At 38.2% G+C, this 25,691-nt stretch overlaps 7 protein-coding genes and 1 pseudogene across 9 annotated transcripts; 5 read left to right on the top strand and 3 right to left on the bottom strand.

Annotated features, from left to right (window-relative positions):
* The first annotated feature begins 1,657 nt into the window (after nucleotides 1-1,657).
* Nucleotides 1,658-2,584, top strand: LOC308412170 (hemoglobin embryonic subunit alpha-like). Its single transcript, XM_080906324.1, has 3 exons — nucleotides 1,658-1,807; nucleotides 1,916-2,123; nucleotides 2,362-2,584. The coding sequence occupies exons 1-3, from the start codon at nucleotides 1,710-1,712 to the stop codon at nucleotides 2,488-2,490; spliced, it is 435 nt and encodes a 144-aa protein (XP_080762450.1). The 5' UTR covers nucleotides 1,658-1,709; the 3' UTR covers nucleotides 2,491-2,584.
* A 2,144-nt stretch (nucleotides 2,585-4,728) lies between these two features.
* Nucleotides 4,729-5,583, bottom strand: LOC308412169 (hemoglobin subunit beta-like). Of its 2 annotated transcripts, XM_080906322.1 has the most exons (3): nucleotides 5,430-5,583; nucleotides 5,038-5,260; nucleotides 4,729-4,944 (listed from the first exon to the last, which is right to left on the bottom strand). In XM_080906322.1, exons 1-3 carry the CDS (start codon nucleotides 5,519-5,521, stop codon nucleotides 4,816-4,818), a joined length of 444 nt encoding a protein of 147 aa, XP_080762448.1. In that variant the 5' UTR covers nucleotides 5,522-5,583; the 3' UTR covers nucleotides 4,729-4,815. The 2 variants fall into 2 exon arrangements, with proteins under 2 accessions (XP_080762448.1, XP_080762449.1); XM_080906323.1 differs by having other exon boundaries at nucleotides 4,729-5,260; nucleotides 5,430-5,547.
* A 1,586-nt stretch (nucleotides 5,584-7,169) lies between these two features.
* Nucleotides 7,170-8,251, top strand: LOC308412171 (hemoglobin embryonic subunit alpha-like). The gene is made up of 3 exons (XM_080906325.1): nucleotides 7,170-7,327; nucleotides 7,416-7,623; nucleotides 8,057-8,251. Exons 1-3 carry the CDS (start codon nucleotides 7,230-7,232, stop codon nucleotides 8,183-8,185), a joined length of 435 nt encoding a protein of 144 aa, XP_080762451.1. The 5' UTR covers nucleotides 7,170-7,229; the 3' UTR covers nucleotides 8,186-8,251.
* A 5,034-nt stretch (nucleotides 8,252-13,285) lies between these two features.
* LOC308412176 (hemoglobin subunit beta-A-like) lies at nucleotides 13,286-13,974 on the top strand (annotated as a pseudogene). The gene is made up of 3 exons: nucleotides 13,286-13,377; nucleotides 13,573-13,787; nucleotides 13,859-13,974. The product of its transcript is annotated as a hemoglobin subunit beta-A-like (transcript).
* A 1,076-nt stretch (nucleotides 13,975-15,050) lies between these two features.
* On the bottom strand, nucleotides 15,051-17,835 carry LOC308412172 (hemoglobin subunit alpha-A-like). Its single transcript, XM_080906326.1, has 4 exons — nucleotides 17,747-17,835; nucleotides 15,614-15,737; nucleotides 15,305-15,512; nucleotides 15,051-15,185 (listed from the first exon to the last, which is right to left on the bottom strand). The coding sequence occupies exons 2-4, from the start codon at nucleotides 15,706-15,708 to the stop codon at nucleotides 15,057-15,059; spliced, it is 432 nt and encodes a 143-aa protein (XP_080762452.1). The 5' UTR covers nucleotides 15,709-15,737; nucleotides 17,747-17,835; the 3' UTR covers nucleotides 15,051-15,056.
* LOC308412162 (hemoglobin subunit beta-A-like) lies at nucleotides 16,228-17,567 on the top strand (the record flags this gene model as incomplete). Its single annotated transcript, XM_080906314.1, has 4 exons — nucleotides 16,228-16,286; nucleotides 16,576-16,836; nucleotides 17,029-17,251; nucleotides 17,339-17,567. The coding sequence occupies 4 exons, from the start codon at nucleotides 16,228-16,230 to the stop codon at nucleotides 17,468-17,470; spliced, it is 675 nt and encodes a 224-aa protein (XP_080762440.1). The 3' UTR covers nucleotides 17,471-17,567.
* A 2,735-nt stretch (nucleotides 17,836-20,570) lies between the features above and the next one.
* Nucleotides 20,571-24,079, bottom strand: LOC308411411 (hemoglobin subunit alpha-A). The gene is made up of 4 exons (XM_080905285.1): nucleotides 24,023-24,079; nucleotides 21,154-21,277; nucleotides 20,845-21,052; nucleotides 20,571-20,725 (listed from the first exon to the last, which is right to left on the bottom strand). Exons 2-4 carry the CDS (start codon nucleotides 21,246-21,248, stop codon nucleotides 20,597-20,599), a joined length of 432 nt encoding a protein of 143 aa, XP_080761411.1. The 5' UTR covers nucleotides 21,249-21,277; nucleotides 24,023-24,079; the 3' UTR covers nucleotides 20,571-20,596.
* LOC308411310 (hemoglobin subunit beta-A-like) lies at nucleotides 21,770-23,025 on the top strand (the record flags this gene model as incomplete). Its single annotated transcript, XM_080905195.1, has 4 exons — nucleotides 21,770-21,828; nucleotides 22,107-22,367; nucleotides 22,558-22,780; nucleotides 22,868-23,025. 4 exons carry the CDS (start codon nucleotides 21,770-21,772, stop codon nucleotides 22,997-22,999), a joined length of 675 nt encoding a protein of 224 aa, XP_080761321.1. The 3' UTR covers nucleotides 23,000-23,025.
* Nucleotides 24,080-25,691: the final 1,612 nt, after the last annotated feature.

Here is a 25,691-nt window from a genome sequence, read left to right as displayed (position 1 = left end):
GTCCAGCATGAAAGTTATATGAAAATGGGATGTTCTTCATTTTTGTGAATAAGAATCTAGTGTTAAGAAGTATTCTGTGTTTATTTTAGGGTTATTGTTTAGTTTTTTATTAGTGTGTGCTCGAACACAGAACTTTACAGGACATTTTTTTCATATTTTATTAGCCAATGCTCTGACAAATATCTGTCCCAAATGATCAATTCTGATTCATTTTGATAAGAAAGGACAGTGAAAACAGGCTTTAGCAAGAAAAATGTCATGAAAGTGTCCTTTGGGGGAAAAAAAACTATATAAAAACTTACTTGATATATGAATCTAAAATTACCAGCAATCAGTATATACTGTATATTGAAACTTTGGACCAAAAGGTTTTTATATAAACAGGGGAAAGCGGAACTGGAAACTAGATGGTGAAGTTTTTAATATATAAAGCTAAAATTTCACAGCAATTGTAATATATGTCCAAACTCTGAACTATAAAATTTTAATGCAAACTGGAGAAGGTTGAACAGAAAATGTTATAAAAATGTGATGATTTGAGTTTGGACTGACCCAAGTCTTAAAAACTAAAAATATGCACACATGTAACAAAATTACTTTCTGAGGTATAATTACAGTATCATCTGAAAACTCTATTATATTTATCTATCTATATTTTGTTGTATTTGGACAGGACAACCTACTGATATTGTTGTTCTTGTGGTACAAGTTATATTGAAAATGGCATTTTCCTAATTTTTGAAGTTTTTAATTAATGTGTGCTCAAATATGGGACTTGCATGAGTACTGGAGTTTTTTGTTGTTGTTGTTGTTGTTGTTTTTCTTTCATTTTGGAACTAGCTCACACATTTTGTGATGTATCTGTCTCAATTTCAGGATCTGTATTAATTGTGACTTTAAGAAAGACCAGTGAACATTTCAGGATTCTATCTTTGATAGTCTTTGAAAGATTCATGTTCAAACATTGCTGCAGATTTCAATGTATGAAAAATTGTAGAGCAGAAGCCTTGATTTGAGACGGTTTGACCCCAAAACAACTGATATTGCATTCAGACGTGAGCACTAACATGCAAATCATATCCAACAAGAGATCATTACAAAAGTGAAATTAAAAGCAGTCATACTGGCCAAAAAGGTATTTTCTCGCTCCATTAAATTGATTGTTTTTTTTATTATATTTTTTAACCTGTTTGTGAAATAGGTTAAAAAATAAATAATTAAATAAATGTATGCCTCACCTTAAAAACTGAATTGTCTATCAAAATGTATCATTTCTCAAGATAAACAGTTATTAAATCAGTTGAAATCAAAAACACAATTTAATTTGTTAATGTAGGCTATAGACTAACAGATATTAAAATTTGAGGTATTTATAAAAGTATGTTACTTTGTGGTCCTATTCTTCAGAAATACATTTCTCTTTTCAAGTCTTTGGTTTGATTTATTTATTTATTTTTTCATTGTGTGCACTTTAATTAAGTGAACACCATTCAAACATCTTTAATGATTTACTCTTTTTCTTTAGTAGTTTAGCTAGCATGACAATTGGTTTACCGTTTATCTCACCAAAGGCGTTACATGTCACTGGGGGCCTGTCCAGGTTGCTATCTCTGAGGTGTGCCGGGTGTGTCCGTTTACTGTTCTACATATAAAAGCCTAAAGCGTTTCTGTTGGTCAAGACAACTTCAAACAGAAATCCAACAGACAAGATGACTAGTCTTTCTGCTAAGGACAAGGACACAGTCAAAGCCTTTTGGGCTAATGTGGCTGGAAAGGAGGAACAAATCGGCTGTGATGCTGTCTCCAGGTAAATATGGATTATGACTTATAATCTACGAACCCAAATTGACTACTTTAACCTGCTCCTTTTTAAAAAAATATATGTACTGTTAACTCACCTTACATTTTTATCCAGGATGCTGACAGTGTACCCTCAGACCAAGACTTACTTCTCCCACTGGAAGGACCTGCGCCCCGGCTCTGCCCCGGTGAGGAAGCATGGAGCAACCGTGATGACTGCAGTTACTGATGCTGTCAGCAAAATTGATGATCTCACCGGTGGTCTTCTCAGCCTCAGTGAGCTGCACGCCTTCACTCTGAGAGTGGACCCTGCTAACTTCAAGGTACTGACATACAATAAATTCTGAAAGTGGTCCTGATTTCGTTGTGTTTTTTTTTTAATGAAGGTTTAGTTGCAGTTTCTTTGTTTCTAAGCTTAATGTACATTTAATGTTTAACTTCTTGTAGCAGTACTGAATACTGAATCGCAGTATTCAAATAAACAGAAATAAATAACCCTGGCATGCATTTTCTAACAGCATGGCATTTTTTTTAAAAAATGTGATCTTCATCTTTTCACAGGTTCTTGCTCACAACCTCCTCGTGGTCCTGGCCACCGTGTTTCCCAACGATTTCACTCCTGAGGTCCACGTGGCGATGGACAAGTTCCTGGCTGCCGTGGCTCGTGCATTGTCTGAGAAATATCGTTAAAGTGTACACAGGAACAGATGACTGACAGCAGCATGAGATTGAATTCTTACTGTCAAACTGAATTTGAATAAAAAAGGAAACAAATCCAATCAAACTGTTGTGGTTATTTTTGTGATCCAGTAAATGTTTTTTTTGTTTAGACAATAGATTAAAAGCATTACAAGTTTAGGTCAATGGCAGGTGAAGACAAGTCATCCTGAATGAATTCATTTGGGTCATGTAAACAACCACTTAAATTGTTGAGTATTTATAATTTTTTTCTGTCTGTTTTAATTTTATTTTACAGTCAAACTCTGCAGTGAACTTTTTCTCCTAAACATGACTAGTCTATAGTTATTAGTAGGAAATTATTAGTTATTAATTATACATAATCACATTTCCAAAGTCAGAAAAAAATTGTATTTGTTGAACAAAAAATTTTACAAACAATTATTTTTTAAAAAAATCTCTAGTAAGTGGAGAGGAACAGCAATGGTCCTCTGTCCTAAGACTTGGTATCTAAGGGGATAGGGTTTCTTAAGCAATGTGTGATGGCTGCATGCAACCACACAATTGAAATACTTGGGTAATATTCATTTGATCTTTTTGTCTTACGTTTACATTGTGCTCTAAAGCTTCTGTGATCATAAGTTAACCAATTTAATACTTTGAATTTACCTGTAATGCATGACAGCACTAAGCTATAGTCCAAACGGTGGCACAGACTCTGTTTTGCATTGTTTGTTGTTTTACATGAGTATGTGTTATATTAATTATATTTCTGTTCTTTTTGAGCTACCTGGCCTCTGCTCCAGTCCTGGTTTGGGTGGAAGAGGAGGCTGAGGGTGGAGCTGGTTTAAATGCAGAAGCCAATAAAATGGACTGGACCATCTATTGTGATCATGTAGGGGGGGGATGGGGTTCTTCTTGAATGATGGTTAGCTGTTAACTCTTCAGTTTAGTCACCTTTGGTGTATATAACAGTTTATTCATTTGCTATATAACTAGAGCTGTTTCCCATTTGGGCAGGTCAGTTTGTTGAGTTATGTTTTGTGAAGTGAATTTTGTTAAGTTAACCTCTTTTACGGGCCCACCTGGTTCTTAAAAAAAGTTTTGTTTTGTCATTTTGAATTTTTGTAATCATTTGGTCCTTTCGGGGGTACAATAAAATCCATTTTTTTGAAGATTACATTTGTGCCTATGTGTTCTTGGCTGCTTGGTCCATGATACAATGACTCAAGCATGTAATGTCACTTCCATATTAGTTGGGACAAACATAAAAATTTAAAAAATGTGCAGTTTTGCCTTTGTACACCAACACACTGGATTGAAAACAAGAAAGTGCAGGCTTTCTCTCAGCTTTTTTTTTTTTTTAAAGAATGAATGCACTGACCAACTCAGAAACACCAGAACAAAAAAGGACAAGTGCATAATCACTGAATTATTTCAATGAAAACCAATTGTCACGACATGTAACTAAGCCAAAAACCTACTTGAAGAGGCTGGTGTATCACTGTCAGAGTCTTCAATTAAGAGATGTGTGCATGAATGGAAATAGAGTTTACAACAAACCACAGAATACAGTGACAGCCAGGGAGATGAGACTAGACTTTGCCAGAAAACATGTGAAAGATCCTGCACAGATCTGTAAGAAAAAATATAACATTTGGGAATTAATTTGGGAGAAGGAGAGAAGCAGCTCATGATGTGAAGCATGTGGAGAACGGGCGAGGCAGTGTTATGGCATGGGAATGAATGGCTGCCAATGGAAGTGGGTAGTCAGTGTTTATTGATGATGTGATTGCTGATAGAAGTATCTGGGTGAATTATGAAATTTACAGGACCATACTCTTGGCTCAGAATTTGTGAAATGCTGTAAAAAATTATCAGACTGTTTTTTGCAGTGCAAAAAAACATACTACAAAAATATTCCAAGAGTTTCTCAAGGCAAAGAAATTGGATGTTCACAGTCTCCAAGTCAATCACCTGATCTCTGTCCAACAGAGCATGCCTTTCCACAAATAAGCAGCAACTGGAGGCTACAGTCAAGGTCTATCAAAACAACTCAATAGAGGAAACAACATTTGGTGATTTACATGGGTTCTGGATTTCAGGCAGCAATTGGCTGCAGAGTCTTTTCATCCAAGCATTTAAAAATGGCTTTAATCCTTAAGCAGTCCATACAAGGTTTTTGCAAAGGACATTGTATTAAAACTTAAAGATAATAAAGCAAGTGAAAAAAAGAAAGGCACTGGGAACTTTCTGAAGTTGTTTAATATTTTATTTTTTTAAAAACGTATTGAGGCACAATTAATAACAGAGCATGTGACGGGCATCTGCAGCTCTTTAGTAGTACTGTCTTCTGAGGGAGGACACCACCACTGCCAGGAACTTCTGGAAAGCTGCATGAACCTCAGCAGTGAAGTTTTTACCCAACTGGGAAGCAACCACAATGGTCAAGCAGTCGCCCAGGAGCTGCAACACAGCACAACATGCTTTAGCAATCTTCATTGACACACACAAACATGCAATACTGGGAATCAGTGCCGTCAGTTCAGCATTGCCTACCATGAAATTGTCAGGGTCCACCTGCAGTTTCTCAGAGTGCAGCGCGCTCAGCTCTGCATATGTGGCCTTGATGTTGTCCATGTCCTTCACTGCTTTTTCCAGAGCTTCCATGATGACTTTTCCATGAGCAGCAACTTTTGGATTTGATGCAATAGCAGCAGCATTGTAGAGGTTTCCAAATTGACCAAAATACCTCTGAGTCCAGGGATAGACAGTCAAACACCTGAGGGAATGTGTAAATAATTGATTTGCTCTTAGTTTTAAAAGAGAAATCTACATTGTGTAATGCACAAAATATGCCAGCTTTTTTCATTGCACATAAAGATTCTACTTGAATAGCCCAAACTTCTAAAAATAAATTTACGTCAATATAAAAAAAAACTATGTTTCACCTGGAAAAAGCTGCTTGCCCAACGACTGCATAGTTGATCTTGGAGAAGATGTCCTGGATTGTGGTGCGCTCAAAGTCTGTCCACACAACCATTTTGCTTTGTTGATTGTTGCTCTTGTGCTGTTAGTCAGCAGAGCCACAAAGTCACCTTTTAAAGAGTTCTTTTCACTCCACCCAAAGATATGAAATTGGGTGGAGTTGGAGAGTGGGAGTTGGCTAAACTGGTCAGTTTAACGATTCTGAGTTCAGCTTTGATTAACTGTCAAAATTAACCAAAAATCTGTTGGAAACTTTCATTATGGAATATCTTACAGACTACTTATTCTTCTATCTTGGGATAGGCTCCAGCCCTGAGTGACCCCTAACAGTTAAGAAAATTGGAAGTAAGGTAATCAAAAATATTTTGCAGACCTGGATAGAAATAAAGAACTGGATGAAGTACAATGAGTATATCCTTTGGAAAATAATGAATTCTAAATTTCAGTGACAAAAAACTTCTTGTGCTTGTAAATAATACATGTTTTTTTGTTTGTTTTTTAAATGGACCAGATTCCACAGATTTTAATTTTAACATATGACCAAACCATAGCATTAAGGTCCTGCATTTGCCATTTGTACATGCGTTTAATAAATAAACTTGATAAAGAGTTTTCTTAAAGAGGAAAATGACAAGAAAAGAATGGTACACCCACACATCCTACAGGCCTTTATTGACTGGCTGTAAGTAGAAAAAAAATTTAATAACTTTGTCTCAGCTTTTGTTTTTTTCTGGTTATCCACAAAACCTTTTCTGTCATTCTCTTAAATATTTTCAGTATTTCTGCCATATTTTAAAACCTGTTTTTCATCCTCAAATTTCTACACCTGATGTTTAACTTTACCTCAATATATCAGTAGCAACTGTCCACTCTGAGCTACATTTGAGCTCCTGTGGAGAACAAACAGCTGCTGTAAAAATTTAAACTGCCCTGTGAGAGGATTCACCTGCTGAAGATTAGATAAGCCTTAAACTGACACGGTTTTTTGAAGTGAATGTCATTGACATAGATTTTGGTTGTAGTGTTGGTAAATGATAGCCTAAACAACAGTATTTAAATTTTAACCTACACATTAGAACATCCCTGGACTCTCTGTGTTCAATTATATCCGTGATAGCTGCTTTCCACATTAGGATTTGGATTTGGTTTTTGATTATCTGTTTGGAAACATAAATTAGCCGTTGACTTATTAGTCTAAATATAGCCATAAACATTTAGATGCATGTGTATGTACAGTAAATGTATCTATAAAGCCCTGCTATAAATCCAACTATCTGTCCAGACCCAAATTTGAAGCCAACAGCCTTTTTAAAGTTATAATCATGTACCCATTTTGCTTTTTCTCAAATTATTATTATTAAATACATAAATAGATAAAGAAATACAAACTAACAGGTGACTTGTCGTGAATTAAATGGTAATATTAGACTGATATAAATTCAAAAATTGGAAGGTTAGTGATTTGATTTAACTGGCTCTCACTGAAAATTTAAGTTTTAAAATATGCACATTCATTTAATGAAGATGTTTCTTAAGTGAAGCCAAAAAGAAGAAATGAATTCTGATTATCTTGTTAAGTTGTCTTGCCTTATAGAGTCTTTTGTTTGGTGTTTGTCTCACGGGAACTGTTACATATCATTTTGAACATGCCTAAATTCCAGTACCTTATCTGTGAGGTGGGTCGGGTGTGTGCATTTCCTGTTTCATATATAAGACCTCCACAGTTTGAGCTGAACACAACTCCAACAGCAACAACAGGCAAGATGACCAGTCTTTCTGCAAAGGACAAGAACACAGTCAAAGCCTTCTGGGCTAAAGTGGCTGGTAAGGAGGAACAAATCGGCTGTGATGCTGTCTCCAGGTAAATATGGCCCCACAATGCCTACAAAAACCTGCTCCTGCATTTCTGTCTCTTACCCGCTGGCTTGTTCTCTTACATTTTTATCCAGGATGCTGACAGTGTACCCTCAGACCAAGACTTACTTCTCCCACTGGAAGGACCTGCGCCCCGGCTCTGCCCCGGTGAAGAAGCACGGAGCAACCGTGATGGCTGCAGTTACTGATGCTGTCAGCAAAATTGACGATCTGACCGGAGCTCTTCTGAGCCTCAGTGGGCTGCACGCCTTCACTCTGAGAGTGGACCCTGCTAACTTCAAGGTACTGATCATTATTACTGTCATGTTTGTGGGGTGACATTATTTGAGGTCATCTACTTAATAAAAAGTTTGTGGTTCAGTGTAATCACTGAAGTGTGAATTTGTGTGAATGTTAGAGAGAAAAAAGCCTAGTCATAGAAAAAGAAGTACTTATATGAATGGGTCAATTAGGCAAGTTGTACGAAGTGCTTTGAATGCTCCAGTAGACTAGAAAAGCAATATATATACATCGGTCCATTTACTATGACAGCGTTTGCCAAATTAATTTTTCTGTTCTATTGTGAACACTGATTGGACTACAAATTAAACTCACTCTAACTCAGCTTTCATTTGATCTTAGATAGATTACTGGTTGATCTGAAATGATGTTCTCTGGTTACAAATAAATAAATGAAAAGTCCATTCATTTCAGTGTGATCATCATCTTTCCACAGGTTCTGTCTCACAACCTCCTCGTGGTCCTGTCCACCATGTTCCCCGAGGACTTCACCCCTGAGGTCCATGTGGCTGTGGACAAGTTCCTGGCTGCTGTTGCTCTCGCCCTGTCTGAGAAATACAGATAAACTGCATTATGTGCTCGAGTACTCACTGACAGTCTCACATGTAATAAAAGATCCAATGCAATTAAACTCTCATGGTCGTTTGTGGTGATCATTTTTAAACAGTTGGATTATTATTGTAGCTTTTACCAGGAATGGGTTTTTTTCTCTTTATGGGCTAATTAAAGAAGAGTAGCGATTGATTTACTGAAAGCTTATATACACAACTTAAAAATAGAGCATGTGACGGTCCTCTGGAGCTAGTAGTACTGCCTTCTCAGGGAGGCTTGAGCTACAAAGACTCTCCTGGAAGCTGCACGGACCTCAGCAGTGAAGTATTGACCTAAACGAGCAGCAACTACAATGACCAGGCAGTCCCCCAGAACCAGCTATTCCTGTTTTATCGTCATTATTCCGAATTGCTTTCTTTTTCTTCTTCCTATTATTATTATTATTATTATTATTATTATTATTATTATCTTGGGTGGATGAATGGATGGAGTTTCGATGGGGGGGGGGGGGGGGGGGGGGGGGGGATGAATTATTTTAACCACGCAGAAATACCATGACAGCTTACATAGGGTGTGACCTCGGTTGGCGTCTCACCCCGCCCCTGCTGAAGATTTTGAGTTCATGCGAAACACCTGTTACACTCGGTTGGCGTTTTGTGCTTCAACTTATTTTTAAAAATATATGAATGCATAAAAATAATAAAAAATAAAACTGACACAGATCTGTCACTATGGCTGCCACAGTGTCAGTGTCTACTGTCTGTCTACTGTTTACTATCATAGCCAAGTGCTAACAAAGGTAAACAGTTTTCGCAAGTTTTCCCAATCCCCACTAATGAATGTTATCTTGTTTCAGGATACACAATACCTGCCATTATCCAAAGACACATCTGACCGGATGTGTCTCCTTTTCTCTTTTTTTCTAAACTGAGGACCTGATGGCTTTGACCTTTTCTTTTCCACCTTCCATCAGTAATTTTTGCGCTCTAATATAAATACCCAACCCCACAACATAAACTAATAGAGCTACACCTTGTATATGTTTTTTTTTCTTGGATTTCACACAAACCAGGAATAAAAATTAATACATAATGGGCTTGGATTGACAATATTATGGAAGCAGCCCGGCCCTCCCCGTGAGACTTCAGCACAGCAGCATCAGCAGCAGGCGCACCGAGGCCCCTCACGCTCACTTTTTGGGTATATGTGTGTGATAGATTTTGGAAAACAAATTATAAGTCTGTATCATTTCAGGGATTTGGAGTCATTCTGATGGATTAATTTAGAAATTTTAATCACGTTAATCCTGAAGACGGCATTAACGTTGACAGCCGTAGTTTGTTGGTTTATTTTCGGTGCCCATGCAATCCCCAAAATGCGCTGGCATGACGTCGGGGCAGCATGGGTACGAGCAACTTTTTTGCCGATGCCATGATGCCACCCCCACCACAATGCTGCCCTGGGCAACCTCCCATGTCGCCCATATCAAAACCCGCCACTGGTAGCACCCCACCCGCACTGTGCATTGTCCAAAGACGAATCCCAATGATGGGGCAGGAATTCGCACGACTACTTGATTTTTGGGAATCAAAGTGTGTGCTATACACAGACTGATGAAATAATTAAGGCTACAGAACTACAGACTAATTTATAATACACACTAGTTCACATATATTCACTTCAACGTTGAGCGAGTCTTTAGTGCTCATGTGTATTTTATGACCTCTACCTGTTTCCCCTCAGAAAATTTGAAACAATGCTGACTCTCAGCCATCCTCATTATGGTTATAATTGAATTTTCATCTGTGTTTCTATCTGTGTTGAAATCTGAAATTCCTCTTCATTCAAGATGTGCTCTGGCACCAATCATAGGCGACAGCTACTGACAACAAGAAATAAAACAGTTTAGAGGGGCTGCTATGGGCTGAACCGTTTTTCAAAGAAGGGGTTGGGGTGACACTGTGAAATATATTCAATTTTGAAATTCATATTCTGTGTTAATTCTGTGTAGCTAGAATCAAAGTGTTAATGCTAGCTTTTTTTAAATAACAATATTGTCATGTGCAAAACTATGACAGTGACTAGGGGCGACGAGATTATTTTAGGGTGCACCGCAGTATCTGCCTTGCCATGACAGCTCCTTTATCTAAGGAAAGCTGCCATTCAGAAGGAAAAGACGAGGACCACAGAGGAGGTTCGTGGATGAAGGCACATGATGGGACATCTAAAGAGGGCAGCCGAAAGAAGAAAAAGGCCAACTAGAGCAATCAGATGGTCTACCCGCGTTGATAACAGCTCCTCATTGATAGTGTGACTCTGATGTCGTATATAATTATTACTTTAGTTTGGCCTATTATGAAAGTAGAAGTATGTTTTTTACTTGCTGTTTTTAATCATCCCTAAATCACTCGTGCGCACAGGAAGTCAGAATTTCTAATTTAATGTGTTGGATGAGTGACGACACACCAGGGAACCCTTCACAAGTTAAAGAGTAAAGGGGCGTGTCCGAGGCGTCTGCTGTCGGAGCAAGTTAAACAGTTTTGTTTTATTGAGAATTAAAAATAATAATAATACAAGTATATACCGTGACTAAAGTAAAAGAAATGTAAACATGTATTAATTTCATATAGTAACTGTGTTCTTCTATTATAAAATGGATGTTGGTAGTGTGGCGGATGACACGCTCCATGCAGCGATTGGTGCGCCTGAATCTGGAGTTTAGCGGTATCTGTCGGACAGCGCCAAAGACAAGTTCTGTAGAAACATGTCAAATGAGACGTGGACTTCAGGGGTGAAGTCTTCCTGGGAGAACATGGCCATGCACAAGATGATGTTGTGAGCAAGAATCTGTATAAATAAATAAATATGGAGAAAACGTATTAATTCATAAATAACGAGAAATACATAAAATTTCAGACTCAGAGTCAGAATACTTTAATAATCCCTAAGGGAATTGTGTGAGTTATAGTTGCTCCAAGACAATAACAGTAACATACTGAACTAATTAAATAAAACAATATATTACACAGTTTATAAAATATAAGAAATGGCTCTGATCGACATTTTACTCTAAACTGTAAAACTTTGTCATTTGTTATTTTACTGTAGAGCGTGTGCAAAAGGCTGTAACTATTGCAGTGTGTACTGTGCAACAACATTATAGCTTTATATTACTTTTAGTATTTTGCTCATTGAGAAATTGTATGGACTTATGAGCAATGCATGGATCATTCCCTCCTTAAGCTTACCGTGAAGTTGGCAGGGTCCACTCTGAGCTTGAAAGCATAGCTTGCTTAGATTGGTCAGATCTCCAACAAGGTCGTCAATATTCCCGACGCCATGATGTTGGCGCCGTGCATCTTCACCTGTGCAGAATCTGGCCCAGTGAGAACAGTAGGTCTTGGTTTGCGGATATGCAGTGAGCATCCTGTAAAACGTAAACGTGATAAGTTATGATAGAGCGAAGTTATTACGTAGAATGTGGTGCATGATGTGTGCACATCGTCAAAACAGAAAATAATGAAAACCAACCGGCCCAGAGCCTCTGCTCCAATCTCAGGGGCTTTCGGAGTCGCTTTATCCCAGAAGGACCACGGTTTTGTCCTTTCCAGAGACTCGTGTCTGCCTTTAAAGGTTTACGCAGCAGAAAGAAAAGTTAACTAAATTCTGAAAGTTGTTTGTTACTATCTTTCTTTATATGGAACTAAATTGCACGACACCCAGTATCAAATCTAATCCACACCTTCCTGTTCGAGTTTAACAAGCCATTTCTAGAGATAAAAGTAACCACACCCTGTTCTCAAGTATTTTTAGTCGCCGTGTTATCTTACCTTATAAGTCTGTATTTATAAGGTAAGATAAGTACAAAATAACACCTAACGTCAAATTAGTTAGTAAAATAGCGATGAATGCATTAAAGAACTGATGTCAGTATGAAGGGGCTGTTAGGATGCCTGGGTCGTCGACCCAGGGTTTTTGAGTTTATGATATTATTTATACTGTCTAGTTTTTGGTTTCTTTGAGTTCTGTCTTATGGCTTAGGTCTCTGTCTTCTTTAGTTGCTCTGTCTCCCCTATCACCTGCATCCCCTTGTCTAGTTCGCGTCTATGTGTATCTTAAGTTCCTATATCCCCGTGTTCAGTCAGTGTTTGTGTCTGCCCTGTTCCCACGTCTCTGTTCCCTTTGTAGTGCCTGCATGTGAGTCTGTGTCTTTGTTCAGTCTGTGTTATGTGTTTCCTGTTTTACTTTGAAGGTCTCCGTCTTTTCTCAGTGTGTTCAGTTTACGCTTCTTTGGTCTCGTCAGTTCTGATTTGCCCCAGCTGTGTTTCCCTTCTGTTACTCATTTCCTGATTGCTCCCTCTGTGTATTTAAGCCCTGTGTTTCTTAGTGTCTGTGTCGCGAGCTACCGGTTTCCTAGCTGTGTGTTCTGTCATTTCTCTAGTTTAAGTTTGTTTTGAGTTTTTCAGTTATGTTATGTTTTGAGTATTAAATTAAAGCCTTTTTTGAGTTCACGTCTGTCTCTGGAGTCTGCACCTTGGGTCCTATTCCTGCCTGCACACAGCCTTAACCTAACAGGGGCATGCAGTCTAAAGGAATAGTGGCAAAATTGCTAATGAACGGGAAAAAAATCTATATAAATTAAAAAGTTAGAGTTAAAAACACACTTCAACATATTAGATGCTCATATGTGCAGGTGCTGAGAGAAAAATAACAAATGAAGAAAATGTTTTGGGGTTTTTGAGCTTTTCTCCTTATGCAAAAATCACACCTTCAAAATCAGTTAAATTCTGCCTTACATTTTATCATATTCATTTACAATTAGGTTTATTGGTAAATGAATATTCGACACTGAATGGCGTCGAACAATTGATGTCGAGTTGATGGTGTTTTTAAGGTTTCATGTTCTTGTCTTTTTTCTGTTCTTTTCCCAGTCTTCTGGCAAAAATTATATCTGACTTATTAACAGCCTTTGTCCTTGGTTCTGATCCAATCAGATGCTTCCGGACTAAGAGGGGTGGTAGCGGCCAATTAATAAAGTCCTCCAAAAGGGACCTATGTTTTGTGAACGAAGACTAATTTCAGCGAAGCTGGAGAAAATCTTATTTCTAACAATATGGTCGAGTGGACAGGTGCTGAGCTCAGCGCGATCACATACCTGTGGGGAAAGATTTATGTGGCTGAAATTGGCACCCAGGCCCTGAGCAGGTGAGTTACGTTAGATGATAATTTAACGACGCCTATTGGTATCATCAAATTAATTATTCTTGTTTTTACACGCCTTGTTATTTACCGCATGATAACAGAATTTGTTTTTGGTTTGTTTTCGTTTTGTTTTTATTAATCTGCCACAAAACAACTTAATTCAACCGAAATAAAAGAAAGTAAAACTCTTTATTTCAGGCTTCTGATTGTGTATCCTTGGACTCAGAGATACTTCCAAGTCTTTGGCAACTTGTCCACCAATGCTGCCATTATGAGAAACCCCAAAGTGGCACTGTGATGGTTGGTCTGGAAAATGCTGTGAAGAACATGGACAACATTAAGCAGACCTACGCCAAAACTGAGCGTTATGCACTCTGAGTAGCTCCGTGTTGATCCTGACAACTTCAGGGTATGTGATCTGAGACTTTTTCCACCAGTGATAATGATGAAGCATGCCATTATTATTGTTTCCCTTTCATTTTAGGTGCTTTTTGTGTGGCCTCCAAGTTTGGACCTCAAGTCTTCGCCCCTGATGTCCAGATGACCTGGCAGACATTCCTCGCTGTGGTCGTCTCTGCCCTGGGCAAACAGTACCACTGAACTTGTGGAATTATAGTTCATATTCATAACCAAATAATTTACAGCAGTGTTTCCGTTTAGCGCTTCGAAGCTGATGCATGTGACAAATAAATTTCCAGTTAAATAAAATTCTCTTTGTGTGATCATTTTCAATTGCATTTTGTTTTTCTACTCAAGCCTTCCAAGAGCAGATTTTTACAAGGGATTGTGCACTTATACTGAAAATGTTCATGATAGTAATAATAATAATAGTAATAATAATAATAGAAATATTAATAAGGGTGGTGTCATTTCTTTTTAACTCAGCCAGTAAGTTGTAGTTAGAATTATCCATGTTGTATTATCTGAAATTAAAACCTCCTAAGCTCATTCTTAAAAAGGCGTCTATATTTTACTTCTTATCTTTGCAAACGGTGACGCTGCCGGTTTCTATTTTGTCCGTTTCAAAATGTGCACTTTGATATAAATGGGTGAGGTCGCGTGACATTATTGATAACAGTGCATCAAAAATACTGTTGGTTATAGTTGTGGACCATGATAAAGGATTTGAAATATTGTGTACATTACATTACGTTGCACTGTCCACTTTCTGCTTCAACATAACAAATTTCCCTCGTGTGGGGCTAATAAAGGTTATCTTATCCTATTAAATTCTTTTAATCCAAGAATCCAAAAAGGGTTTCTTCCACGTGTTTAATATCACGCCATGCTTAATGAATGAAATCCTTGTATACACATTACTATTTACTACCCATTTAAGCAAAGCTTTGGGGTAATTCCTCCACTATAAAGTAAAACGAATATTAAGTGCAAAATGTTAGAAGGTTAAATTTGCATTTAACACAACTGTATGTTCATTTCTGATTGAATTTTCTCTTTTCCTATGCTCCCACACCCCCTTCTGTCACTACAATATTATTAATTTAATTTCTTAACACACCCCTGCAATTATATCAAAAGTGAATAGTGTAGGGATTCAGACAAAGAAGAAAGGACCAGCTTCCAGAGTTTATTATATTTATTAACGGAGCCCTGCCATTTTAAGAGGTTTTATTGACATTACTGTAGATGACAGGCTTCAGTGGCTCCGGAGTTGCCGGATTTTAGCGGTATTTCTCGGACAGAGCGAGAGCCAAGTTCTGGAGGAACTTGTCAACGGAGAGGTGGACTTCGGGAGTGAAGTCTGCGGGGAAGAACATGCCCAAGCACAAGATGAGGTTGTGAGCAAGGATCTGTGAGGCAAAAAACACATGCATATGTTAGGTCGAAAAGTCTATATTGCCTCTTGACTAATGGTAATCTCTGTCTACAACGTGATCATTGTTGCGTGGATGTTACTGGGTGAGCTTACCCTGAAGTTGGCAGGGTCCACTCTGAGCTTGAAAGCGTGGAGCTCGCTGAGGGCAGACAGACCTCCAGTAAGGTCGTCAATCTTTGACACGGCGTCTCCAATGGCCGCCATGATGGTGGCACCATGCTTTTTCACCTGCGCAGAGCTTGGACTCAGATCGGACCAGTGAGCAAAGTAGGTCTTGGTCTGGGGATAAGCAGTCAGCATCCTGTAAAACATAAATTCAAATGATGGAAATATGAATAAGTACTTACTAATTAATAAAACTATGAATGAATAAAGAATGAAAAGAAAAGGGCTCAATACAACCTCCCCAGTGCCTCTCCTCCAATCTCAGCTGTCTTCGGGGCCACTTTGGCCCAGAAGTTCTTCACCACGGCCTTGTCCTTTGCAGAGAGACTCATGTCTGCGTTTTCTTCAGTTGTCTTCTGAACTGAAAGAAAATGTGTTGACTATTTGTCACTATCATTTTTATATAACACCAAAATGGACCACACCCAGTATCACATTTAAACCACACCTCTGCGATAAAGAAAAAAATCCAGCACTTTCCGAGGTATTTCTTGAGATAAAAGTTAACGCCCCTCCTTGTTTTTAAGATATGACTTATTTTGTTGGGGAAGAAACTAATATATTCATCCCTTAAAGAAATTATTAAATAGCAAGAGGTTGTTGAAAAAGCAATGTGATATTTTATAAAATAATGTCCGAAGTGTAAAATATGAAACAAGTGGCAAATAATCTCTCGCTGCCAAACGCTCGTTTGGTCTCAAGAGAGAATTAGAGAATTAGATGACAACATAAGCACTCACAGAATGACACCACATAATCAAAAATTAAGATATTTTTTACCAAAATCTTGGTAAGTAATCATATCCGAGGCATGATGTGAGATATAAAAGGATGACTGGTTGTTGCGCTTCATGTGGGACTGCACAGCACCTTTATCCTTTGTATCCTATTTATTAGAGGTTGGAGAATTGTTCTCAAATAAAATAGGCTACATTTCTTTACTAGAGATGTGTGTTGCATATATATATATATATATATACATCAGAAACGGGTATTTACCCTACTTTCAGGCCAGCTTGTTGGGATCTGATCACTTACGAAAGATCAGAAATCACTTTCGAGGTTTAAATGTTTTTTACTGTACGTATAGGTTAAAAACAGTCTATAAAGACCTGTAGTCTATAATTCTTATACTTATTTCTATATTTGTTACATAAAAAAATAAGTGTTTGCGTTTTTTTCCTTATAATCTGGTAAAGATTATCTTACTCATGGGCAACAACCCAAAAGCCTGACGGCTATAGTCCAATCAGATGCTTCCAGGACGAAGAGGTGTGGCACTATGTAATTAATAAAAAGCTCCCGAAGATCGGCGTTTGCGAAAAGGTTTCTGATCACAAGCTACGTGAAAACCTTTACGCTGTCAAAATGGTCGAGTGGACAGATGCTGAGCGCAAGGCCATCATAGGCCTGTGGGGGAAAATCGATGTGGGGGAAATCGGTCCCCAGGCCCTCAGCAGGTAACCTGCAGCTCATTGCAATTTAGAAACACATTTATGTATTGAGTGACTTTCTCTTCCTATAATCTTAAAACCGAACTGAAACCAATGCATCTACACGTATGTTTGTCTTTTTAGATTAAAATGCATTTTATTTTTTTTAAATTATATGCATTAAAATTGTCATTTTTTCTGTCTCTTGTCTTATTCCAGGCTTCTGATTGTGTACCCCTGGGGTCAGAGATACTTCAAAGCCTTTGGAGACCTGTCCACCAATGCTGCCATTATGGGAAACCCCAAAGTGGCACAGCACGGGAAGACCGTGATGGGTGGTCTGGAAAATGCTGTGAAGAACTTGGACAACATCACTCAGACCTACGCCAAACTGAGCACTATGCACTCTGAGAAGCTCCACGTGGATCCCGATAACTTCAGGGTATGTCCCCACCAGCACCCAGAAACATTTATCACTATTAGATCAGGAGTAATTCTTTAATTATTTTGTCCAACTCTCTCACTTTAGGTGCTCGCTGAATGCATCAGCCTGTGTGTGGCCGCTAAGTTTGGTCCCAGCGTCTTCACCGCTGAGGTCCAGGAAGCCTGGCAGAAGTTTTTGTCCGTGGTCGTTTCTGCCCTGGGTAGACAGTACCGCTAAATCTCTGGAGTGCCAGTTCATCAAAGATGTGCAACAGTCATAAAAGTGATTTTAAAATCGTATCTCTTTAACTCTGTTGCCATATGCACTAATAAAAAAAATAAATTAAATTATAACAAACTCAAACTCATTCTCTGTGCGATCATTTCAGGTGTTCTTATACCCGACAATACAACACTATGAACCGTTTAGTGTCATTTTAATTTAGACTGTCTTCAAAAACAACATTAATGACTTCTTAATTAAGAAATATGCCCCGACTCATTCATTACTTACGTTTCTTTGTCCTTAGTTTGTGTTTAAGTTTTGTGAACGAAGACTAATTTCAGCGAAGCTTGAGAAAATCTTATCTATCAATATGGCCGAGTGGACAGGCGCTGAGCTCAGCGCGATCACGTCCCTGTGGGCAGTGGCGGTCCTAGCCTGTTTGGCGCCTCGGGCGAGCACTCCCTCTGCCGCCCCCCCCCCCCACACACACACACACAAAACATATTAAGGATTGTACATTAACATAAAACTGTTGTCGAAATTCACCAGAGAAACACACACACACACACACATGAAGAGAGGGAGAGTATGCATTGTATGCAAACGGCTACCAAACAGCCATCATAATTCGTCATATAATGAGAACAGGACAAATCAACAATTCACAATGACTAATTAATATTATATTATTGGATATATTGTTTGGAGTTTAGTCTGTTACTGTTACTATTTTTACAATTTCTTCTTGGAGCAACTGTAACCCACATAATTTTCTTAGGGATTAATAAAGTATTCTGATCCTGATTGTTTTAAGATGACCCGCCATATCTTTTGCTCGTTCCTCCTTCTCTTCTTTTCTATTTTTTCTAAACTGAGCACCTGATGGCTTTGAACTTTTCTTGTCCATCTTCCATTGGTTTTAATTTTGCACTCCAGTATGAGCACAAATCCCCCAACTCGAGGATCACCACAACATAACCTAATAGACCTACACCTTAGTTCACAGATTCACTTTGTCTAAGGTGTATTTCTGGGATTTCACACAACCCAGGATTCAAATCATGAATACATAATGGGATTGGATTTACATCATTATGAACCCGTTTCCACGGGTTGTGTGTGAGACATTAAATATTCAAAATATAAAATATAATAAATTTTAAATTGTTATTGATCCCATTACCCCGAGTCTTTAAGTGTATATTTATTTTCTTACTCTTCTTATATTTATTGTTTGTTTTCTTGCACTGCTGTAACTGGAGCCTCGTCGTCTCTCTATATACTTGACTGTATGTAGCGGAGATGACAATAAAGTTTACTTTGACTTCAGCAGCGAGCAGGCGCACCGAGGGCTCTCGCGCTCACTTTTCATGTATAGAATTTCGAAAAAACATCGGTGCAAATTATAAGTCTGTATCATAATGTCTGGTGTTTTCGTGTTTGTTGTTTTGTTTTTATTTTGTTTTATTTTGCGAGTTATTAGATGCTGCTCCAGCCAGCCAGAGACTCCCCCGCCGCCCCGCCCTCTCCTCCCTGCGCCGCAAGCAGCAGGCGCACCTCGCAAACGGAGGGCGCCCTTACTCCCAGCAAATGGGCGATAGAAAACCGATCGGTGCCTATGCCATTACCAATATGCGCTGGCTGATGTCGGGGCAGCATGAGTAGGCTCCGAGCATTTTTTTTTATTTTTTTTTGCCGATGCCCGTGATGCCGCCCCCCACCAAGATGCCGCCCGTATCAAAAACCGCTACTGCTTGTGGGGAAAGATGTATGGGGCTGGAATTGGCGCCTAGGCCCTGAGCAGGTGAGTTATGTTGGATGACGATTTAGCGACGCTTTATTGGTATCATCAAATTAATTATTCTTGTTTTTACATGCCTTGTTATTTACCGCATGATAACAGGATATTTCTTTTGTTTGTTTTCGTTTTGTTTTTATTAATCTGGCACAGAAAACAACTTAATGCAATCGAAATAAAAGAAAAAGTAAAATTGAGACTCTTTATTTCAGGCTTCTCATTGTGTATCAGTGGACTCAGAGACACTTCCAACTCTTTGGCAACCTGTCCACCAATGCTGCCATTATGTGAAACCACAAACTAGCCAAGCACGGAAGGACTGTGATGGTTGGTCTGGAAAATGCTGTGAAGAACAACATTAAGCAGACCTACGCCAAAACTGAGCGTTATGCACTCTGAGTAGCTCCGTGTTGATCCTGACAACTTCAGGGTATGTGATCTGAGACTTTTTCCACCAGTGATAATGATGAAGCATGCCATTATTATTGTTTCCCTTTCATTTTAGGTGCTTTCTGAAATTGTCGCTTTTTGTGTGGCCTCCAAGTTTGGATCTCAAGTCTTCGCCCCTGATGTCCAGATGACCTGGCAGACATTCCTCGCTGTGGTCGTCTCTGCCTTGGGCAAACAGTACCACTGAACTTGTGGAATTATAGTTCACATTCATAACCAAATAATTTACAGCAGCGCTTCCGTTTAGCGCTTCGAAGCTGATGCATGTGACAAATAAATTTCCAGTTAAATAAAATTCTCTTTGTGTGATCATTTTCAATTGCATTTTGTTTTTCTACTCAAGCCTTCCAAGAGCAGATTTTTACAAGGGATTGTGAACTTATACTGAAAATGTTTATGAGAGTAATAATAATAATAGTAGTAATAATAATAATAATGATAGTAATATTAACAAGGGTGGTGTCATTTCTTTTTAACTCAGCCAGTAAGTTGTAGTTAGAATTATCCATGTTGTATTATCTGAAATTAAAACCTCCTAAGCTCATTCTTAAAAAGGCGTCTATATTTTACTTCTTATCTTTGCAAAGGGTGACGCTGCCGGTTTCTATTTTGTCCGTTTCAAAATGAACACAACTGTATGTTCATTTCTGATTGAATTTTCTCTTTTCCTATGCTCCCACACCCCCTTCTGTCACTACAATATTATTATTTTAATTTCTTAACACACCCCTGCAATTATGTCAAAAGTGAATAGTGTAGGGATTCAGACAAAGAAGAAAGGACCAGCTTCCAGAGTTTATTATATTTATTAACGGAGCCCTGCCATTTTAAGAAGTTTTATTGACATTACTGTAGATGACAGGCTTCAGTGGCTCCGGAGTTGCCGGGTTTTAGCGATATTTCTCGGACAGAGCGAGAGCCAAGTTCTGGAGGAACTTGTCAACGGAGAGGTGGACTTCGGGAGTGAAGTCTGCGGGGAAGAACATGCCCATGCACAAGATGATGTTGTGAGAAAGGATCTGTGAGGCAAAAAACACATGCATATGTTAGGTCGAAAAGTCTATATTGCCTCTTGACTAATGGTAATCTCTGTCTACAACGTGATCATTGTTGCGTGGATGTTACTGGGTGAGCTCACCCTGAAGTTGGCAGGGTCCACTCTGAGCTTGAAAGCGTGGAGCTCGCTGAGGGCAGACAGACCTCCAGTAAGGTCGTCAATCTTTGACACAGCGTCTCCAATGGCCGCCATGATGGTGGCACCATGCTTTTTCACCTGCGCAGAGCTTGGACTCAGATCGGACCAGTGAGCAAAGTAGGTCTTGGTCTGGGGATAAGCAGTCAGCATCCTGTAAAACATAAATTCAAATGATGGAAATATGAATAAGTACTTACTAATTAATAAAAGTATGAATGAATAAAGAATGAAAAGAAAGGGGCTCAATACAACCTCCCCAGTGCCTCTCCTCCAATCTCAGCTGACTTCGGGGACACTTTGGCCCAGAAGTTCCTCACAACGGCCTTGTCCTTTCCAGAGAGACTCATGTCTGCGTTTTCTTCAGTTGTCTTCTGAACTGAAAGTGTTGACTATTTGTCACTATCATTTTTATATAACACCAAAATGGACCACACCCAGTATCACATTTAAACCACACCTCTGCGATAAAGAAAAAAATCCAGCACTTTCCGAGGTATTTCTTGAGATAAAAGTTAACGCCCCTCCTTGTTTTTAAGATATGACTTATTTTGTTGGGGAAGAAACTAATATATTTATCCCTTAAAGAAATTATTAAATAGCAAGAGGTTGTTGAAAAAGCAATGTGATATTTTATAAAATAATGTCCGAAGTGTAAAATATGAAACAAGTGGCAAATAATCTCTCGCTGCCAAACGCTCGTTTGGTCTCAAGAGAGAATTAGAGAATTAGATGACAACATAAGCACTCACAGAATGACACCACATAATCAAAAATTAAGATATTTTTTTTTACCAAAATCTTGGTAAGTAATCATATCCGAGGCATGATGTGAGATATACCGTAAAAGGATGACTGGTTGTTGCGCTTCATGTGCGACTGCACAGCACCTTTATCCTTTGTATCCTATTTATTAGAGGTTGGAGAATTGTTCTCAAATAAAATAGGCTACATTTCTTTACTAGAGATGTGTGTTGCATATATATATATACATCAGAAACGGGTATTTACCCTACTTTCAGGCCAGCTTGTTGGGATCTGATCACTTACGAAAGATCAGAAATCACTTTCGAGGTTTAAATGTTTTTTACTGTACGTATAGGTTAAAAACAGTCTATAAAGACCTGTAGTCTATAATTCTTATACTTATTTCTACATTTGTTACATAAAAATATGTGTTTGCGTTTTTTCCTTATAATCTGGTAAAGATTATCTTACTCATGGGCAACAACCCAAAAGCCTGACGGCTATAGTCCAATCAGATGCTTCCAGGACGAAGAGGTGTGGCACTATGTAATTAATAAAAAGCTCCCGAAGATCGGCGTTTGCGAAAAGGTTTCTGATCACAAGCTACGTGAAAACCTTTACGCTGTCAAAATGGTCGAGTGGACAGATGCTGAGCGCAAGGCCATCATAGGCCTTTGGGGGAAAATCGATGTGGGGGAAATCGGTCCCCAGGCCCTCAGCAGGTAACCTGCAGCTCATTGCAATTTAGAAACACATTTATGTATTGAGTGACTTTCTCTTCCTATAATCTTAAAACCGAACTGAAACCAATGCATCTACACGTATGTTTGTCTTTTTAGATTAAAATGCATTTTTTTTTTTAAATTATATGCATTAAAATTGTCATTTTTTCTGTCTCTTGTCTTATTCCAGGCTTCTGATTGTGTGCCCCTGGGGTAAGAGATACTTCAAAGAATTTGGAGACCTGTCCACCAACGCTGCCATTATGGGAAACCCCAAAGTGGCACAGCACGGGAAGACCGTGATGGGTGGTCTGGAAAATGCTGTGAAGAACTTGGACAACATCACTCAGACCTACGCCAAACTGAGCACTATGCACTCTGAGAAGCTCCACGTGGATCCCGATAACTTCAGGGTATGTCCCCACCAGTACCAAGAAACATTTATCACTATTAGATCAGGAGTAATTCTTTAATTATTTTGTCCAACTCTCTCACTTTAGGTGCTCGCTGAATGCATCAGCCTGTGTGTGGCCGCTAAGTTTGGTCCCAGCGTCTTCACCGCTGAGGTCCAGGAAGCCTGGCAGAAGTTTTTGTCCGTGGTCGTTTCTGCCCTGGGTAGACAGTACCGCTAAATCTCTGGAGTGCCAGTTCATCAAAGATGTGCAACAGTCATAAAAGTGATTTTAAAATCATATCTCTTTAACTCTGTTGTCATATGCACTAATAAAAACAAAATAAAATAAAAAACTCAACTCAAACTCATTCTCTGTGCGATCATTTCAGGTGTTCCTATACCCGATAATTCAACACTAAGAATCCTTTTGTGTCAGTTTAATTTTGTCTTCAAAAACAACATTAATGACTTTTTTAATTAAGAAATATGCCCCGACTCATTCATTATTTACATTTCTTTGTCCTCATTACAACGTTTTTTTTAAAAAGATATTTAATATTATATAACGGATTGCCATCTCCTCTGATTCTCAACCAGCATTCATTCTACTATATCGATTGCGACTATGGATATAGTAGTGTTGATTTTTTTTATTTTTGTTTTTTTATTTTATTTTAGAATCTTTGGGTACCACTGAGTTTTCTGAAGTGTCAGTTCACATTTACAAACAAAAAGGTGTGCAGCAGTCTTCCGGTTTCTGACATGTTCCCGCTTTGAAACTATAGAAAAATGAAATGCAATAAACTGGCTGCAACCTGTTGTGGCGTGATCACCTGGAAAAGTGCCGGGGTGGTGAGAATAAGGTGTGTGCCCTTGTGAGTCAGCAAATTGTATATTTGTTGCGAGTTATTTACAGTAATTTATTCCTTATCTTTGCCAGCGGAGAACGGTTATTCTGGCTTCTTCAAAAATGTACAGTTTGATATAAAAGGGAGTGGTTTTCTAAAATTAATGATAACAGTGTGTCACATATTGTGAGGGCGCGGTTGAAAGTTTTGGAACTGATACACACCGGGTGCCCGGGTCTTTTAGTACTTTATGACAGAAGATCTTACAAAAATCTTCATGCATATCTCCTCATTATTTTTGAACAAACAAAGTTACCACTGTTAAAATGTGCTTTATTTCTGCAGGCGTCAGCCGGGGATTATAGTGCAGCTCTAAATGCATGCAAGTGAATAAACAGAGTTCCTATACTCACGTGATATTCAAAATGGAGAATAAAGAGAGTGCAATCCATCCAGCCATCCATCCATCCATCATCTTCATCTGGATCTAAAGTCAAAGCTCCCACAGTCGCCCAAATGCGTCATCTAGTGGATAAAATTTGACATTGACGAGCTTGTTTTATAGAGCTAAGATAAACTAAAATTAGAGCGGATTACAATTACTGTGCAAAACAGGGGAAAGGGTTATTTGTGTTTTGTTCTCAGACATATTCCGATCCATACAGAGATTTAAAAAGAATCTCCCCCAGTTTAAATCTCAACTCAAAACCCATCTGTTCAAATCTGCATATTCACTGTGAACCCACTGTTTGTTAATTTTAGCTTGTGCTTTTGTTTTATTGTTCTTTTTTTCCATTTTTTTCCTCCATTTTTCCATTATGTGTTTTATCTAATTGTAAAGTGTCCTTGGGTGCATGTCTTGAAAGGCGCTTTATAAAAAAAAAAAAAATGTTATTATTATTATTATTATTATTATTATTAAAAGAAAAGAAAAGAAAAGTGGACAAGAAATGAAAATAGGTTTTAGAAACAATTTAGTTCCTGGATATCTCGTTTGGACTTTTACCATTTCATCGTCATCCTTTTCCTACTGGTCCACAGTCACCAGATCCCAATCCAACAGAGTAGCTTTGGGATGCAGTGGAAAGAGAGATTCACAACATAGATCACACACCTACTGTGTGATGTTGTCATGCAAATGCAAAAATCTTTGAGGAACGTTTCCAGCACCTTGTTGAATTTATGCCATGAAGAATTAATGCAGTTATGAAGGTAAAAGGAAGTCCAACTTAGTACTAGCAAGATGTACCTAATGAAGTGGCCAATGAGTGTTTATTGCAGTGCATATATTCAATTCATGTACATATGCATGGCAACATCTGTTTATTGCAACTATATCATGTCTCCCTGTCCTTAAATAATATTTGTTGACATCTACAAATATACTTTTTAGGAATCCCATGAAAATCGAGCGACCTGGTGTGGCACTTTATGAGGTACTTTTTTATTAAAAAATAAAAAAAAGTATAATAGAATTTTTATTAAAATTAGCACATCTCACAAAAATGGTACAGAAGAGAAAGTTATGGCAATAGAAAACGAACTCATGAGTGTATAATTAAATAAGAATAAACAAATAAATACATGAATTATATCATTAAATAAAACAACTTTGACTTATTAGAGGAGTGATTGTCTTTCACAGTTGTTTGTGTATCTACAGAATACACAAACAGTTGTTTATGTGTATCTATTATTATATTATAATTTTCAAATTAAGATAAACAACAATTTCCAATCACCTTGAAGCATTAGTAACATGTCCCACATTGTCCCACACAAACGCTCTCTCTGAGCTATATTTGGTTTCTTGGGCTCTCGTTGTCCTGCATATGCATCCTCTAAATTATGTATTCCTGACAACTTTTTTTTCAAAAGATTCTCAAAGTGATTTTTCTGACTCAGAGAGTAATTTCTTGCTTTTCATGCTGATGAGATCTGCGGTAGTTAATTAGGAGTTCATTTAGGTTATTTGTAATGTGTTGACATAGCACTGGTTCATGTCTTAGATTGGGTCTTCATAGCTCAACGTTAAGTTAGTCTGAAGGACTAAAAATAAGTGAAAAGTCAGTCAACGTGCAA

This window comes from Rhamphochromis sp. 'chilingali', assembly GCF_963969265.1.
Source record: "Rhamphochromis sp. 'chilingali' genome assembly, chromosome: 15".
Lineage (NCBI taxonomy): Eukaryota > Metazoa > Chordata > Actinopteri > Cichliformes > Cichlidae > Rhamphochromis > Rhamphochromis sp. 'chilingali'.
Note: the sequence above shows the minus strand (reverse complement) of the source record. Positions and strands in the feature narration are given on the sequence as shown.